Source organism: Ambystoma mexicanum, chromosome 4p (genome assembly GCF_040938575.1).
Source record: "Ambystoma mexicanum isolate Mex_15411 chromosome 4p, UKY_AmexF1_1, whole genome shotgun sequence".
Lineage (NCBI taxonomy): Eukaryota > Metazoa > Chordata > Amphibia > Caudata > Ambystomatidae > Ambystoma > Ambystoma mexicanum.
In genome coordinates this window covers 1,279,548,355-1,279,567,218 of record NC_090927.1, presented here as the reverse complement: position 1 = coordinate 1,279,567,218, position 18,864 = coordinate 1,279,548,355, and the positions used below count along the sequence as shown (strand labels likewise).

The following is an 18,864-nucleotide window of genomic DNA, read 5'->3' as shown; positions in this document are numbered from 1 at the left end:
CAGATATTATTGAGAGGGGTTTTTAGGGAGCTCCTCATCAGAACAGGAGTCCTTGTCCCCAAAAGGGAAGTCCCTCCCGGTGAGCTCCCACATGCCACTACTGCTAGGGAGGGTATTGTGGAGCAGGCTCACCTTGCCCACAAAGTTTAACAAGAGATGTCCTTACACAACCAAGAGATGAGCTCAAGACGTTACTTTCAACTACCTTGCAACCATTGGTATATTGTAAATTCCCAGCCATAATCCTTTAACCTTTGTCCTCATCAAACACACTAATCAAGGAGTGTGTGGATAGCAACATATTACATTAATAATGATATCCTCAATTAATGATTGTTTCCTTCATTTACTAAGACTGTGGCACACATTGGAATTCGAATAACGGACATAATTTAATTATTGAAACCATTATTTGATTAGCCTTATTAGATTGGACTTTCATGGAGACTTTATACAAGGACTGATCATTTTCTGAAACTGGATTGCTGGGCCCGATAGAGAAGAGTATTCTATTCAATACCAGCTCTCTGTTGATTTATCTGTTCCATTAACATTGCACCCCCCCCCATTAGTTACCGTTTCATCATTCAACATTGGGTTTTCCCCATCACAACTAATTTTGAATCATTTCTCAGAGTTGTTGATTTTCCATAAGCTATTGTCTCCCTTTTATTTCCAAAATTATAGTACATCTGGAAGGGCATTGACTTTCTTGTGTTAACTCCATCGAAATCATTTATCCAATCAAGGTAGCCCCAGATACATAATCCAAAGTTTCTTCTTTGTTAATTAATAAAAATGCTGCTTGTTCTCTTACTGCCATTTAGGTCCTAGAGTCAAAGCAGGGTTCTGTTTCCCTACTCTGGTCGCTTTCATGCTGCTTCAGTGATAAAGATGTGTTAAATAGGGAGGGTGGACTTTAGGGTATGTCCAAAGAAAGTCAGAAGAACGTGCATCCAGAAGTGGCAATAAGGCAGGTTTAAAGGTCACATATACAATTCCCCAACTAAGTTGCTGGAACCCAAAGTTCCAACAGACAGAGGTGGACTATTAACTGCAAGCACCTCTTATTCAAATACAATAATTGTGTACCCCTCATCAGCCTTGTGTCAATGGATTAATAATTAAATCGCAATCATTCCTAATTTGATATGGTGGCTACTGAGATTACACAACTATTAAGCCACAAGCATTTGGATGTTATATTACTGTCAGCTTGATGAAGTTACTCATTAATGGCAGGGCTGGGTGTGTATTAGGAACTACAACAACCATGTTGTTCACTGCCCAGCAGGCACGTATGTTACTTCCCTGAGGCGGGTCGATATCTTTCTTCAGGAGGCAGGAATCCTCGCCAGAAAGTCCTCTGGGAACGGGTATTTCGGAGATAGTGCTCACATTACAAAGGCTCTTTTACGTTGGGGTGCAGATTACTGGAGTACTTTTAAAGTAGACAAACATGGGAAGGGGATGGGATTAGTGTAGCCCAGAGGATAGGTTTATTCCAGAGAGGGGTTCTGGGAGGAATTGCCATCTGACAAGGACTTAGAAGCCCTGGCTTGTTCATTTAATAATCAATATTCATAGTGTCCTAATCTGCAGCACCTGCTCTTCATTAGGTAAGAGCAGCATCAACAATCACAAGTGCCCCTTTGAGAACTGCTGTGACAGCTAAATCACTTCAGCATAGAGGTTACATTTAAAGTCTGCACCTCTGTTCCAAAACCACATCATTATGAGGAATTGCTATCCTGGTGGCAGATTAATCTTTAAACTTGAGCCACACCTGAATTTGCGGTATGGTGGCTGGTAATTTTCATAGTTATTAAAGCCACATCTGATCTGCATCATACATGTGTCAACACTGTGAGGCCAGGTCTACTGTTGAATGGTTGCATGTATTCTATTTAGACAGCATGTCTCTGCTAGCCAGTAGGACAAGAGACTGAAATACTATGCCTCTTTTTTGATCCTTTATGAGGTCAGGTAATGCATCTCTCCAGTAGGGCTGCCCCTCAGATGGAGCTATACTGGGAAACAGCAATCGAAGGGCACACCCTAAACAAAAGGGCTAATCTCACACTAGGGTGTTGCACACCAAAGGGCCTCTGATGCTATGGGCCTGAGAAGGCGATGGAGTTAGTGTAATCAGAATGAGATCAGAAAGTTGTGGAAGGATTCCACCATCTTGTTTCTCTCTGTACATCTTCCTTCCTGTCACCGCCACTTCCTTTTGCACAAAGCACTTTGGGTATGATGTAAGAAGGCAAATACCAATTGTCATATGGACAGGGTTTGGACCCTTTAAAGCAGGAGCAAGACCTGCCTCTCTGCTAGCCACACTGGTACCCAGGACCATACTGTAGGTGAAGGACTACTTGAGGTGTTTAGCAGCTTCCCCCAGGTTGAGATAAACAAGAACAAGGACTCATCTTGACTCAGAGACCCAGGATAGGGACAGCATCCTAAGAGTCAGAACAGCCAGGATCCCTGTTTTTCACTGTAGAACCACTTCAAGCCATCTTCAAACCCTGCTCACACCCTTCGAACCAACAGGACCCGCCAGTGCTGCTCCTAGGCACTCTCTTGAACTTCAAAACAGTGCGCCATTTCACCATGCCAGCTGACCACATCACTGCCTCGGCTCAAACCAGACATTCGCTGCTGTGAGAAGAATTCAAACTGCTGCTTCTCGACCAAGCGCCTCGTCTTGCCTACTTCTTTGTCTATGATCCATGATCAAGCATCGAACTGACCCTGGTAGCCTCATTGATCTGCTTCATTAGAACCCTGCGTCAAACATCAACAAGCCTCTCTTTGCAACCCGAATCGACACATGCTGCCCATTGTCAGGATCACTGTGACTCGCTGCATCCGAACTCGATTCGAACTGCTCAAAGAAAAATAAGAAGCCTGTTCAATGCTGTTGAACCGTCAAGAATTGATTAAGGCACTGTTAGAAGGCTCCAGCCCCCATGGCCATTTGTTGGGACCCCAAAGACTGGCTAAGCCCCTTTTTCACCCAAATGTACATCTATTTGAACCCTTTGTTATTTTTTGCCTTTTTTCTCCCTGCTAATTAGCTAGATTGCCTGCATCTTTTACATTCTGCATTTCTTTGCCTTCCTTTGTGGCGGTGGGTCTTTCATAGTGTTTTTAATATTTAGTTGTACATTTGTAGGTTTAATTAATGAATATTTATTTGTATAGAACCTTGATTGGAATTCTATTATTTTGGACTGCTGAACTATTGCTGTTTGGGTTGTTGCTGTTTCACCTTCACACCCCTCTTAAGAGTATAGCCTGCCCTTGGCTCACATTACCACAAAGACGAAGGAAGACTATTTAGGCTTTCTGGTTTTCATTTGAATCCGATAAACCCCGGAAAAACAACACCAGGAGGAAAAAGTGCCCACTCAGTTTAAGCCAAAAAATACTGTTTTAGCCCTTTTGAGTGGTGCAATAGTTTGAGCAAGGATGGGAGGAGGTGTGGGGGATGAGAGGTGGTTTGAGAGTGGGTTTGGCATACAATATGAGAAGGGGGGCCTTCCCCGACCCACCAGTATGCTTATCCTGATAAGAAAATTCTGCAGATGGACGTGGTTGCTGGCATTTCTACACGACCCGGCAGGAGCATCAATACCCCCAGAACATCCAGGGCTAATTACAGAGCCGCCTGCAGCTCAGCCGATTGGAGACACCGCCCGCAAACCTAGGCGTCTCGCCTTGCTGCCGCGCGCCTTCCTGTCTTCGCGCCAAAAATCCTCCCGGGGCCGGAGCCCCTGTGAGGGGCCTGACGACCGCGGGTGGTAGACTCCACCCTCCGCCGCGGCTGCAGCACCCCTCGCACGCACTCCTGACACTACCGTGCCGGGACCGAGCTCTGCTGCTGCCTGCCGCTGTGGGGACCCGGTTACCAGAGGACAGACATCGGCATGCTGCAAAGACTATCCTGGGCACAACCTCCATAATCATTGCCGCCCCGGGTCAAAGCGGGCCTCTAGGGCAAGACCAGGCATATTACTTGCGCTCAGGTCGATCCGCTCCCCGGAGGCGGGGAGGAATAACACGCCGCTGATGTCGTCTCCTGGCTCAGGAACAACCATTAAGGTACGTGGGTGGGGGAGGACAACACTGCGGGCTCCCAGGGGAATACAGACTGCAGTTCCCCCCACCCTTCCAACTTACGATCCGGATTGGCAAGCAGGGGGATAACTGTGAGGCCACTCACACGAACTGCCACCCAGCTCTGCACCCACACCTCAAACCACCAAAGCAGGTCCGAGAGGCATCCTCCACACCAGACTCACACTCAGGAAATCAGAGGACAATCCGGTTGCAATACATGTACCACTACTCTATCCACAACATTACCACGAGCAACTAGAACTCCATGCACATAACGCCACCAGCAAAGTAGTATAACTGCCTGCATCTTCCCCTGTCCAGAGCCCCATAGAATCCAGACCAAAGCTCTGAACCTTGAAGCAAAGGGCGATAGGTGAACCCCTCATAAATCCTCCAACTGCACCCACTGCAACACCAGGGGGCAAACACCTAGTCGGACCTCCCGGCACCAGATACAAACTCTGACCACCGAAGTCAGGGTACCAACTCGCCTTTGCACTCAGCCTTCGACCCGTACGTCTCAGTGACAAAAATAAAACAACCCATACCCAACGCATGAACATGTCAGGCGGTGCCAAAAACAAGGAAAAGAAAAACGGGCCCATGGATGCATTTGCAAACTCCCCCAATCAAGAACACACCTCTGAACCTACTGAAACACCCGACAATCCTCCCTCTGACCTCTCAACACACAGTATGGCCCCATACATGGCTGCTATGGAAAAAGGATTTGCATCCATTAACGCCAAACTAGACGACATAGGTGACAACATTGCCTCAATCCACACAGATATAAAAACACTAAACACAAGGTTCCCAGAGGCAGAGGACAGGGTCTCCACATTGGAAGACACAACAAGCTCCCAAAGCAAAACCATGGACAAGATTCAGAAAGATGTTAAGACCCTCCAAACCAAATGCGAAGAATTAGAATCTAGATCTAGACGGAATAATATAAGAGTGGGCGGGTGGCAGAGCGCAAGTCCAATGTGCCCATGGAACAATTCCTGGAAGATCTACTCCACTCACTATTCCCAGAAACACAATTCTCAAAACAATTCCTGATAGAAAGGGCACACCAGGCACCAGTTCCTCTGCCCAAGCCCAGAGCACCCCCAAGAACTATTATAGCCAGACTACACAGCTATAGAGACGTGATCTTATCCTCCGCCTGGCAAGAGAACAAGGTCCACTGACAATCGAGTCTAACCGAGTCCACATCTACCCAGATTTTTCAATGGGAGTCCAAACTGTCCGAAGATCCTTTGACCCCATGAAAAGAACACTTCGAGAACGAAAAGTAATATATGCGATGCTGTTCCCCGCCAAGCTACGCATCCAGCATGCAGGTAAGCACAGTTTTCTGAATCACCAGAGGACGCTATGGCATTTATCAAACGCCACATTCCAGAGGCACCCAACGGGACCTGATGCAAGTTCCCCTACTCAAAGACACAAGAAGGGCAATAATACCCATAAAGTCCAGAACACCTTGAACAGCAGCACGTCGATCTACAAAACAACTGAAGCCGTGACACAGTAACGGGATGGGCCACACGGGCCCGCCGCCTCCACCACAGTCAAAGGTTTTTGCTTGCAAGTTGCATATGGTTTTGAGGGATACACCGCCCGATTGGGGGGAAGGTGAGGGTTGGGGGAAGGGAAAGTCACTGGCCAGTTGCCAGTACAGGATGAAGTTATGTCATCCAAATGTTCATAGAGTTAGTAAATGTTGTTACAAAAAAATGAAAACCCTGGCATGGGTGCAACGGGAAGAAGACTACCATAAACCGGATGAAACAGCAATCATAATACAAATACCCCACGAATGGTATACCAACAGATGACTAGTAGCACCAGACTACTAACGTGGAACGTGAGGGGTCTTCTGAATCCAATCAAAGTCAGGAAAATATTCGCATACGCCAATAGACACAGAATCAACATCCTTCTGTTACAAGAAACACACATCACGGAATGGATGACCAATTAATTTGTCCGTGCTTCGGGTCCACAGTTCTTCACAACAAACTACTCGTCACAATCACGGGGAGTCCTAACATTGATTCACCGAACACTGGGATTCCTAGCACAAAAAACTAAAATAGACACTGATGGAAGATTTGTAATAATCTGGGGCTCCCTACATGGGCAAGAACTGGTCATTGTGAACACTTAAGGCCCTAATGTCGATACACCAGAATTTTACCAACAGATAGTGTCCCTGATATCGCTGACTGAAGAAACAAGAATAATATGGGGAGGAGACTTCAATATTATTCTAGATCCCTTGCTTGACAGGAAATCCACAACGCCGCGGCCAAATTCCAAATCCGCACTCACCATAAAGCAAGCCATGTCATCTTTACCGCTTGCTTGTGCCTGGAGAGAAATGTACCCTGACACCAGAGACTATACGTTTCACTTGTACATCCATGGGTCGAGCTCCAAAATTGACTACTGGCTCTGCTCCATGAGCTACACCCTGGCACTGAATGCATCATACTGCCTAGAACACTCTCGGATCACTCACCAGTGGTACTTGAAATGCAGATTGGGCCTCCCACACCAGAGCACCAACTATGGCGAATGCCTCCAGACCTTCTGCGAGACGTCTCACTACATGAAACTCTACAAATTAAGGTGCAGGAATACTTCGACCGGAACCAAAACTCGATTCAATCACACCAAATAGTCTGGGAATCCTTTAAGGCCTGGCCAAGAGGGCACCTAATCTCCAAGGTGCATGGCACGCTGAAAGACATATGCACCCAACTAACCCTAACAGAAGGACGCATTAAAGAGTCTGAAACAGAATATACAAGAACTCCAGAACCAGCTACATTAGCCAGGATGCATGAAGCCCCTACTAAATTCACAACACTAACAGAACAAGAGGTGTGGTATACAGCACAACCAATCAAAGCTAGGCAGTATGGAGAGGGCAATAAATCCGGCAAACTACTGGCTAACCTCATCAAGACTAACTGGCACACAGACAAATCACCAGCATCACGGACGATCTAGGTAGAACCCATGTAGACCACCGGGAAGTGAATGAGGTGTTCCGAGAATTCTACAGCAAGCTCTACACAAATGCAGACCAAGTAACAGCAGAAGAACTGCAAGAGTACCTGAACTCCTTTCCGCTTCATAGACTCACTGCAGAAGAAAGTGCCACCATTGATCTGCCACTAACCCCGGAGTACCTGCAGCAAGCAATAAAAGACCTCAAGGTGGGCAGAGCAACAGGGTCAGACGGCCTGCCGGCAGTCCTCTACAAGATCCTCAGGAATGAACTAGCCCCACGACACCTGGAGGTATGGGAGGAATCCCTTGAATCCGGAACGCTCCCTCCTACAATGAGAGAAGCCATTATTACAGTCCTATTCAAACCAAATACGCCCACGCATTCTCTGTCATCATCCAGATCATTATCCCTCATCAACATCGATTCAAAAATCTTCGCTAAGGCCCTAACCAACAAACTGAATCCATATGACCAAATTGGTGCATCCGGACCAATCAGGGTTCATTCATGGGCGCTCCACTGCCCTGAACATCAGGCGCTTCTTCGCCATCACCTCCCAATTAGACCGCTGGGCACAGACAGTGGCAGTCACACTAGACGCAGAAAAGCATTCGACTCTGTCTCGTGGAGGTTCATGGTTGGAATACTGAAGAAGATGGGGTTCGGCGCAGACTTCCTCCGCTTCATAAAGATACTGAACAACAACCCCCCGGCCAAACTATGCGAAAATTACGACTCTGGCGGCCTGGCAGCCCCATATTTTCAACTATACTACTACTCGGCACAGGCACACTTTGCAAAATACTGGTCCAATACTGGAGAACAGTTTGCACACATACATGCAGAAAAATTTGCTGCATCTCCCCTAGAACTCCGAAGCATGATGTTTGCCACGGTACCTAGAGAAAAAACACTTGCTGACCCGATGGAATTGACTGTCCGAGCGTGGGCGCAGATCCTTAGAAGAGTAGGATGCAAAACGGCATACTGGCCACATTCACCCCTATGGTACTAACCAGGGCTGGAACCCACAGTGGACCGCACAATACAAACATCCTGGGACCCTGAAAAGCAAGCCCAAGATGGAAACCTTTTCCCGGAAGGTCGATTCCTCAAGTTGTCAGAAATCCAAACAGGACAGGGAAGGGCCTATCCACAACTCTCATTACCAACGACTAAAAGCTGCCTGCAAGAAGAAATGGCCGACCTTCCCAGAGACACCTCCAACCCACAAGTTTATTACGGAAATCCTCACAGAAGAAGGCTTTACGGGCAGCGTTTCCACACTATACAGGATAACACAGGCCAACACACCATCCAAAAACGATATAAAAACTAAATGGGAATAAGACTTAAACATACAGATTGAAGAGCAACAATGGACAAACTATTGAAGATACACTAAAACCATATCTCTCTGCGAAAACTTTAGACTCATCCAATTCAAAATCCTGAACCATCTACGCATCATCCCCAAGCAAATCTCCAAGTTTGTCCCCTCCAAACCACAGACATGCCCTAAATGCAACCCACTCGATGCCACACCCCTGCACATGTATTGGGAATGTCCACCAATTAAACACTACTGGAACGAAGTGGCAAAGACAATGAACTTGATCTTAAACACAAACATTACTGCTACCCTGTTGAAGTACCTACTGGGAGACATAGGGAAGGCGTCGGTCAGGACCCGCAGACTGTTCGCTGTGGGGGGTGCAGTAGCCAAACGGAACATTCTCAGAAAATGGAAAGCAAAAGACCCCCCAACACACCAGTGCTGGATGCAAGACTTGATCAGCACACAAGAATGTGAAGAAACTTACGTTAGAGGGGTCCAGCCCACCTCGAGACCCAAAGACTTATGGGCCCCCCTCAGATCATACTTAATGTCGGAGGAAGTCAAGACAAGGGACACGAGGACTGGAACCCCCCCTAAGTGACCTGTTAAGCTCCACCTATTTCCCCATCTTCCTCCTCTCCCCTCTTTCCCCCCTAATACACCCCAATGTTGTATATGCTGTTGCACTGTATACCTATGAAATGCTTGATAATGTATTGTTTTAAGTGAAATACGATCTTCCCATAATGTCAACATGCCAGTATTAAATAAAGTTTAAAAAAACAAAAATAAAAATAAAATGAAAATAAGATGATTTGGCAGTGGTCAGGGGCAATTGAGGAATTGTAGGGAAATTTGAGCTATTTTTGTGGCTACCAATCCGCTTCTCAAAATTCACAAAAATTCCTCAAAATGGCTCTTGTCCAATGTCAAATATTTGTATTTACAAAAATGGTTTAACATGGATTTTTCAGTGGGCCACATTATAAATTTGGTGGAATCTCAGCGGCAATACTACACCAAGATACCACCAAATGGAATTACCATCACTTGGTACGTCGGTATTACTGCCGGATTACTGGTGGCGGTGGCAGTGTTAGTCCCCATTTATTTGGAGTCCATAGGACTCCATGGGGCAATTCGGCAGAATTACTGTGGTGGTAATTCTGCCCAAATATGGTGGAAAGTTGGTGAATCCTCCAACGTTCCACTCAACTTATAGTTGAGCCGCACGGTGATGTGGCAGTATACAGTAATACTGCCACATTTAACCTGCACCGCCCAAATTCGTAATGAGGGAGTCATTACGAGTTGGGCGGTATTCCAGCCACTTTGTTCGGCGGTGGCCGTGTAAATACCCATTTTATTTCAGAGTCCACTGGTCTCTACGGGGTTTTTTCCACGGAATTACAGCGGCGGTAATTCTGCTGCAGTAATTCTGCCAAATATCATCGGAAAGTCAACGGATTTACCTCCAGCTCTTAGCTGGAGGTGAATCCTCAACCTTTCCACCCAACTCGTAATAAGCCCCATAGTGTCATAAATGCATTTTCCCGGGAGCACTTATTTTGTTAAGTGTCAAAGCCAGGATTTGAGAGCAGTGTGCAAGTCAGGAACTTGAACGAACACATCTCTTCCCAAATGTCATTGGTAGAAATACTGTTTGCAAATGTCTTTTTGAAACTTTGGTTTGGAAACACTGTCTGACTGTGAAAGGCATTGCAAAAATATGGTGATTGTGTTCTGCTAACTGAAACTGTTTTTGCAGAAGGTTCACTATTGTTTTTATTTTTATTGTGTGTATATTTGGTCATATTTTCCAAATTAACAATATGCTTTTATTTCAGAAGCTACAGATAAGGACTATTTTGACTGTCAAAAGGAATGAATTCCAAACAAATAACTACTACGTTTATTAAGTGCTGCTTACTACAAAACGAGAAGGGAATCTCATTAATGTACCCCCTGAGCCTTGATTGGAGAGAGTGAGCAGGCCAGAGCTATTTGCTAGGTGAAGGAATAGCAGAGGATCCTATAGCAGAATATTGCAGAGGCAACTCAGCAGGTTAGAAGACTGTTGTCATATGCTATATTTTTATACCTTCCTGTAAATCATATTTCTTTTTTCCTATTCATGCTCCAACATGTGCTGTAAAATATGATGTTCTGATCTGTGGATGAGTATGGCTCCCTCGCTTCACTCTGTGTGGGATCTATTGCCCCCATAGCAAAAATCAAAAGCTAGCACCCATGAATATACACACAGTAAGTGAACATATCTTAAAGTGAAATATGCAAACTTAGTTCAATTGTCCTTCCCCTTAGAAGAAAGTTCACATGACAAACGAGCATTGGCCTTTCAAAAAAAGTAATCAACACCAGAAAAATAACCTGAGACATGAAATGTTCCAATAAATGTGCTTGCAACGTATAAAAGATACTCACCTTTTAAACCCAGCAACCTGTAGTGAAATATTCTCTGGAAAACAAAATCCCAATACGAGGCGTGTGTTTGCACTGGAAACATGACAACATGAGTAACGTCCTGATAGCCAAATGCTTGAGCAAGTTTGCCGACCTCAAAAACACCCAATGGGGTTGCATCCACCCTCTGAAAAAAGTTAAGCTGTCCACCCACATGTTTCCTTTACTTGTGCCCTAAAAAGCAGTACATGGCCACAATCAGGGCAAAATAACTACACAGGTCTCCAGGACTGCAACCTCTCTTGTCACATCCTGGGCAAATATTCATGACTCACTTGCATCTCATCATTTCCCTTCCTCATACCCATGTCTGGTTTTCAACAATATTCTGCTTTATAAAGATGAATTGAAATGTACAAATACCATAGTAAGGTACCTACTCAAACATATACATTCTTATAGAAATATGTTAGGAAAAAAGTGTACAATTGTGGCATTATTCCCCCTCCCGCGTCTTGACTGGGAGACTACAAATACCAGTATGCAATTCAGCAAGAGGCAAAGAAATTCCCTTTGGGTTTTGAACATGTACTTTCAAGACTTATAACAATATGTAATGTTTGAAAAGGTTTAAGTGTTTGACAAATGCAGGGTTCATGTATGATGTGATGAAAATATTACATTCTTCTAAAAATAAAGGCTTTGGTGGGTTAAACATGAACATCTAAAAATACTGTAGTTAATTTTAAACTATTTTGTGTGATACCATTTATTTGACTTGGAGGAGGGCGTAGACTTAGGCAGCTAACGTGTGCTTTCTGTGTGCTTTCAAAATGAAAATGCCTATTTGCATTTTTTAAGATGGAAACGTAACTAAAACAATGGCCTCTTAAATGGTCCATCACTTGTGAATCACCCCCACTTTAAATGCTCTGTATGAAGAAAGAACTTGTAAGCAATAATAAAAGGCTAACACAGGTTTTGCTCAAGGATTAGGGTATTTGTCCACACTCCAGAGCAGATTACACATCTATCCGAAAACAAAACAAACCACTTGAACACGTGTTATTTCCTCAGCATTTGTATTTGCTTTTGTATAAATTGAGAAACCTGTGGTTCATGTTGCTATGTTTACAACTCCAATAAAGTCATTGGGCCTCAGTATAAGTTTGCTGTTCCGGTAACTATGGTACCAGTAAGCTTTTCGGTACCGTAGTTACCGGACCGACAAACTAAGAGTTCTGCATGCGGGTGCCTTTTCTAACGGCACCCGCAAGCAGAGCATGTCGGATGCACCGGCACCATTGTAAATGGTGCCGGTGCATCCGACCTCCCCATTCCCATTGAGCCCTATGGGAATGGGCTCAATGGGAATGGGGAGGCAGCCTCCCCATTCCCATTGAGGGAAGTTTGGCGGCAGCCTGCCGGTTTTACCGGCAAGGCTACCGCCAAACTTATAATGAGGCCCATTAACTCTAAGAAGACTGCTTTGAACAAACACTGGCAGGCACTTTTAATGCAAAGCCGGATGGTAAGGTTTGATTAAAGCAAACCCAAAGAGTTCCAAAGATTAGGAATTTTGGGCAGACAGAGGCAGGAATGGGTGGGAATAGCTTTTGGGATTAGCATGGCCATGGGAAGGCAATGGGTGGGCACATAAACAAGCACCACCCACAGACTCTGTGTCCCTCCTCATATGTCATTCCTCCCTATCTGTACTAAAATGCAGTTTATAGGTCTCGCAAGCGACACCTAATAGCCCAAACTCAAAATGGCCCTGAAAATTGCCACGCTTCGTCTAAACAGCCCCTGACCACTGACAAATACTTTTTCCTTTTACAAATAAACACAATGGAACATTGCATTTGCATAATCTGCATTCATGCTCCAAGGCTCTTTGATTGTGTTCCAGCACACATGTTGAAATAAGGCAGGCGACTAGTCACAGGGAGGTGGGTGTCGAAGGAGTCAGCGACAAAGTACACTGTTGCACAGTATTGTTATACTTTTAAGGCCCTTCATACTCCAGAGCATTGAGGCCCTGGCAACCCTCCCTAGTCTCCACTTGAATGCCTGTGAAATATGACTAAACCAGGTGACCTCATCGACATATTTTGTTGCACCTAGGTCTTGAAAGTACATTTACAGACCTCAAAAGCGAGTATTTAGTTTCAGTCTGCTTTGCATTGTGATACATTCATGCTTCTATTCAAGATGGGGAAAATAAAGCTACAAGTATCCTCGTTTTGCTTAACATATTTTTACAGGGATGTATATGTTAGTCACAGTGGCCTATTATGATTATTGTCCAGAGTATTCTTGAAAGACAAAAACACATCTTTCTACCAAGCAGAGCCTGGAAGATATATGTGGTCAGAATTCTATGTTTTAACTAAAACCCCTGCGTCAGCACTTAACTGGAGTGTGTGATCTTAGGCAACTCATTTTATCTCACTGTGACTAATCCATGAAAAGTAAAAGTCCTTAGAATTGATTCTGTCCACATTGTACTCTATAAACTAAATGTCCCACTCATTCTACTGCTACATAAATAACAGTGACCATAAATAGAGTGCCTGGAGATGATAGAAATGGCAGCGGAGTGCAGTATAAAACAACATAACATATTGCACATCACAAATTTTGTTTGCTTTTTGGGTTTACTCGTGGCAATTTCTTGTAATGTTGCTTCCCATGATACCATAAAATACCAAAGCCTCATGTCCCTTCTAATGACAACATTTTCTATGATTTCACAGTGATGTAAATACATATGCAAATTAGAGCCCCCTGAGCATCCTTTTTCACACAGCCGATCAGATATAGAACATGCCATGGATATTGATAAAGGGCATCATTCTGTGCACAAAATCGACTACATGATTTCCAGGGGAAGAGTCTCACTGACATCTGTTGCTGCCTTTCTCAGAAGAGGTCTATTGGCTAACCCCTTTGAGACACTGTTCCCCGAATGGCCTGTCCATTGAGAACACTGTATAGCCCATGACATTTCTACAAAAAAAGGAAGTATGTTAATAAACACATGTTTTTCATATTCACTGGAGAAACACGATTGTGCTCCATTATTTTCCGCAAAAAATGTATAAACACTGATATACACTTTTTTTTAGATTTTGTTAAAATACAAAAAAATACACCCCGGAAATTCACAAAGCAGAAACAATGAAAACTAGAAACCCTACGTATATCTTTTATGTGTGCTCCTTTCATCTTTATGATTGGGATCACTCTTGTTTTGTAGAAGTGTGAGGGTTGAGTAGGCAGTTTAGCCACTACCCATCCTTGTACTCCTGGAGGGCAGAAATCATTTTGTCACAAATTGAACCATTTTGGATTTTGCTAGGGATTCCCAAACCTCCTGGCCCGGCCACACTTCCTGCAGACAAGGCACTCTGGGTATGACCTAATCTGGAAAAGGACACTTACCGCAGCAGTTTAGATGTATACTCTCAACAACGGTTGTAGGTGACTTGTTCGAAATACAAAGGATCGAATGCCTTTTTTTCGACACTAAAACATTTATAAATAAATAAATAAAAAAGCATTCCAACAATTTCTTTTCGGTCCTTTTGGTTTAAAAAAAAGGGCATTCAAACCTTTTTTTTCGAAACTATGACTGGACACCCTCAACAACAGGCTTGCAGTGGACCAATTCTCAGTAGTATTTTTCCTATATAAAGGTGTGGCAGACTATATAAGGCAGCACCCCTCCCCTTAGTTCATTCACCTTTGGACTTCAAAAACAAGGATTCAACTGGAACTATTTTGGGGATACAGTCTATTCCAAAGTCCTCTGACAGACAGGTGATGACAGACGCATCCAAGGAAAATGAATGCTCTTCTTCCTACCCATCCCAAAGGGGCATTTGGTGTAAAATTACGGTGTGGAAAAGGCTGACTGTAACTTAGACCCTGGTACCCAGGACCCTGCCACTGGATGTGACAGAAACCATGGGATCATGTTCAACACACTTTCCTGTTTGGGAAGGGTAGAAGAAAGGTTCACTTTGCCCCAGAGACCTTGGACTGAGTCTCCCAGTGACCACAAAACTAAGTAAGTGACCCCTGGCTCTTTATACATCTCTCAACCACCTCAATGCCAGTTTGGGCACCTTTGACGCTGTACAAGCTGCTGAAGTCATCTTTGACTTTGACCGCCTTCGCACCTCCGAGTTTTGGATGCTGTTGATGATCCGAGACCCGTCAAGTCTTCTAGCATCCCTAACTTGACATGGTTGCCTAGTCAATACCTTCTTCGAGTTTCAAGCCAGCTACAGTACCCAACGCTGTGTTGAGACAGCTAAGTCTGCTTGCCCCAAAAGGCCAGTCCCTGCTTCTCTGCACATGAGCCTGCCAAGCCTCCCGGGGCAGCCAACCTAACATGCCTGCTTTTCTGAGGGCTGTCGATCTGCAAACCATCCCCACTGATGAACAGCACTGCTACGTTGGAACTTGTCACCGCCGCTCAACTTGACCCAAGCTCGGCAGCAAAAGCACTCCCGATCTGATGCTAAAAAGCCTGGTCCAATTCTCTTGTGCTCCAAAGACTGCCTTAAAAAGCTCTGGTGACCTTTAAGCCAGTGGCGTACTGAGCAGGGGACAGGGTGGTCAAGCTGCGCCTGGACAGGCTCGTTTAAGAGCCTGAGCGGGACTTTTGTCAGCAGGACACCTCTCGCGTTTAGCGTGTTAATTTGGGTGCCCAACAGGAAAGCTGTCCCGCTGGGAGGACAATGTGTGCTGAGCAATTCCTGCTCAGCACACTCATTGTCCCGGCAGCAGGACATCTTACTCTTTCTGAACGGTAGAGGTGTCCTCCCGCTGCCAGGACAAGTCCCAAGGAGCTCTGGGCAGCAGAGGGGCTCACACGTTGCTCTGTGTCAACAGAGCATTTCAATGTGAGCCATTAGGCACTGATGCGAGGGAGGGGAGACTATTGGCCGGGACTTTTGTCCCTTTAGAAATGTGCATGGGAGGAAGTGATCAGCAGTGAGAAGGAAAGGCTGCATAATGTTGCATGCTTTATTTTATTTTTTATAAAGCGCTTAATACCGGAGTGAAATAATGACTATGGCTTTACCCATGGGGGATTTGTTAGGCTCACATTAACCTGCATGATGCTATTCTGCCTTTGCATGCAGGATGGGGAGAATACAACTAAAGCATACTCTTATTGCTCAACATATTTCTATGATGATGTATATAATGTAAAGCTAATTATGAAAGGATTGTTTATTATGTAATGTGTTTTGCTTCCAAGGCATTGCTACAAATATAGTATTATTTAAGTACATGAAATGCAAAGGGGAAACCTTAATAAATATCTATATCAACTAAACCTGTGAAGATGTGGTTAGTTTCTTAAATTGTCCACATCCCAGTTCCACCATTTATCCAAAGTGTGTGATCCTCGGCATATCTGCAGCTCTGTTAGTGTTTTACTTCAGAGCATATGTTAATAGATCATGCTGTTATTGTAAAAAAAAAAGCCTCGCTATAGGGTTGATCCATATCTAACAATCGTGAAATTTAGGTATTTTGAACCACAAAGTTATTTGCTACTTGGCTTACTTATGGTAACTTATTCTAAAAACACTTCCATGGTGCCACCAGGTATCAAAGACTGATGTGATGTCCTTTTCTGTGAATTCCCTTCTGTTAGTGCAATACCTATGCAAATTAGGAGGTTTGTATGTATTTTGCTAAGAGCGCCTGGACAGAGCTCTAATAGATGAGTTCTCTGCGCCTGTAATGATTTACAGTTTTTTTGTTTTTTGTTATGTGTTAAAATGCCATCTGCCACTAATGTTACCAAAAAGCTAGATTGGGGCAGGGATGGGCGGTATGTTGGACGCGAATGGGACCAGTGAATTGCGTGCACTGCATTAGGGGGGAAAGTAGCAGGACTTTTTTCATGTTTCAGCCACCACGCACCCGCCCCCCTCGCCCCCGACACACACACACTCGCAATGCTGGATAGTCCCCTGCTTTAAGCCAATTCTCTTCATTTATAAAGACATCTTCATAAACGGTGACAATTTGGATTACATTATTGCCTGAACACCGACGTTTACAAAGCCAGAGTGCCCCTTTTTTTCTAAAGTCTGCATTCTCTGAGTGTTCCCATAAAGGCCCACCAGTAATGTGTGCATGAGGGGTATACCTGTCGGGTTTGGACTCTTTCACCTTTCTTATTGGAATCGCCGCTGGTTTAGAAGTACTAAGGGGCTCACACTTAGGGTAAAGCACGCCCCTTTAGCATCAATAGAGGGGGCGTGCTGGGAGCCTGTCAAAACACAGGTCAAAGGAATAGTCGGCCCTGCAATCACCACACACAAGGTGTAATTAGTCCTGCAGACATGGACCCACTTCACTCTTTCAGCTCTCTACAAAAAGTAGCAGGTTTAAAAGCGACAAAGCACAGTGTGACACAAATAATAATAATAATAATAATAATAGTAATCTATACTCGTGCATGCTAGCAAGAGCCTCCTCAAATTACATACCTGCTGCACCAGTGTGTAGGTTACATTACGAGAAACTCCTAGGACAGTTAGTATATTTATAAATCAAATGTAAATCACAGTAGAGAAAAGGGTCTACAAGCAGGTGGGACGCAGGCACGCCAAATATTTAGCCTGCGGTGCAGGACGCCATTTATTACAAGGCAGAATTAACCCCACAGCAAGATGCATCTTAAAGTGGCCAGATACAAAACACTATCGTACATTTCGTAATATGCGATTACAGAATTCCTTGTCGACGTGCCATATCAGGAGACAATAATATTGGGATCCTCAATTCCACACATAATGCATCTATAAAATGTAAACATTTTAGTTGGCAAACAAAATGGTAGGAAGCGTGATACTACCGGAAACATTTCGTATAGGTACGTTTTACTACCAATATAGCACCTTATTCAAAATGACGAGGCTTAATTTACTCACCTTATGTGAATCCTGTTCCGACATTTCTTGTGTGATTTCCATTGCACTTTTCCAATTGACACTAAGCGCCCGAACAGTGGGCAGGCTGCATATAACCACGGTAACCAGTATGAATGCTATAACAACTCCGAAATCTACGAACTGTTCTTCCTAGTAACTCTCCAGCGCCCAAGTCAACCACACTACAAGCCACTGACGACCTGCTTGAACATCCTCCTGCTTATTATCAAGCGAGACATCAGCGTAGATCGGGCATGTTTGTTTTGCTAGCTCAAAATCTAATTACCTGAAAGAATGAGAGGGCAGGCTTAGAAGATAGATACTGATCGTCGAGGCATGCTCAGCTTGAGGCTCCAGTGTGATTCGTGTGAGCATGTTTATTAGAGACATACACATTCTTGTGCACATGCGCAAAGCTGACGACTTCTTTACAATACGAGTGTGTGTGTGCTTGTTTTATCAAACCCATCAACAGTATTTCCAAACCGATGCATTTCGTTATTGGAGAAAAAGAAACGTTGATTTGATTCTTGACCGCTGTACGGGCACGATGTAGCTCGTTTTGGGCATGTTCAGTAGGATCTAATAGGCGACTTTTTTCATTGCCTCCTTGTAAATATAAAAGCGAGAGCTGTAGAAACAAGCCTTAGTTACCCGTGAGTCCAAACCCCACTACCATAGTGGTAGCACTCTCAGTTTAAAGTTGTACCCATGCTCGTCCCCGTCCTTGTTTTTAACATTCATTTGAAACACCCCGTATTCCCAAAATCTAGGAGTTTGAACAATGACAACACCCTGACGCATTAATATTTTTTACCTTTCTTTGTGTATTGCCCTACTTGTCTTCACATCCCTGAATTGTTTCACACAAGCATCTTCTGAATTAAACGTGCAAGTGTGCATGAATTACACTGTTTCAGGTTAATGTGATGCAGGCATTTACTGTGGAGAATACACGGAATGAGTGGCTTTAG

General features: G+C 44.3%; 1 protein-coding gene across 4 annotated transcripts in view; it reads right to left on the bottom strand.

The window, feature by feature from the left end:
* The window catches only part of LOC138453803 (zinc finger protein 436-like), an 867,996-nt gene extending 849,720 nt beyond the window's left edge, over positions 1 to 18,276 (bottom strand). For 2 of the 4 annotated variants that reach the window (XM_069606976.1, XM_069606977.1), the window contains exon 1: positions 17,891 to 18,186. In XM_069606976.1, coding sequence (XP_069463077.1) covers positions 17,891 to 17,932 — 42 coding nt within the window. In that variant the 5' untranslated portion in view covers positions 17,933 to 18,186. Of the gene's footprint in view, positions 1 to 17,890 lie in introns of all 4 variants that reach the window. The other 2 variants (XM_069606979.1, XM_069606978.1) reach the window with 2 other exon arrangements.
* Positions 18,277 to 18,864: the final 588 nt, after the last annotated feature.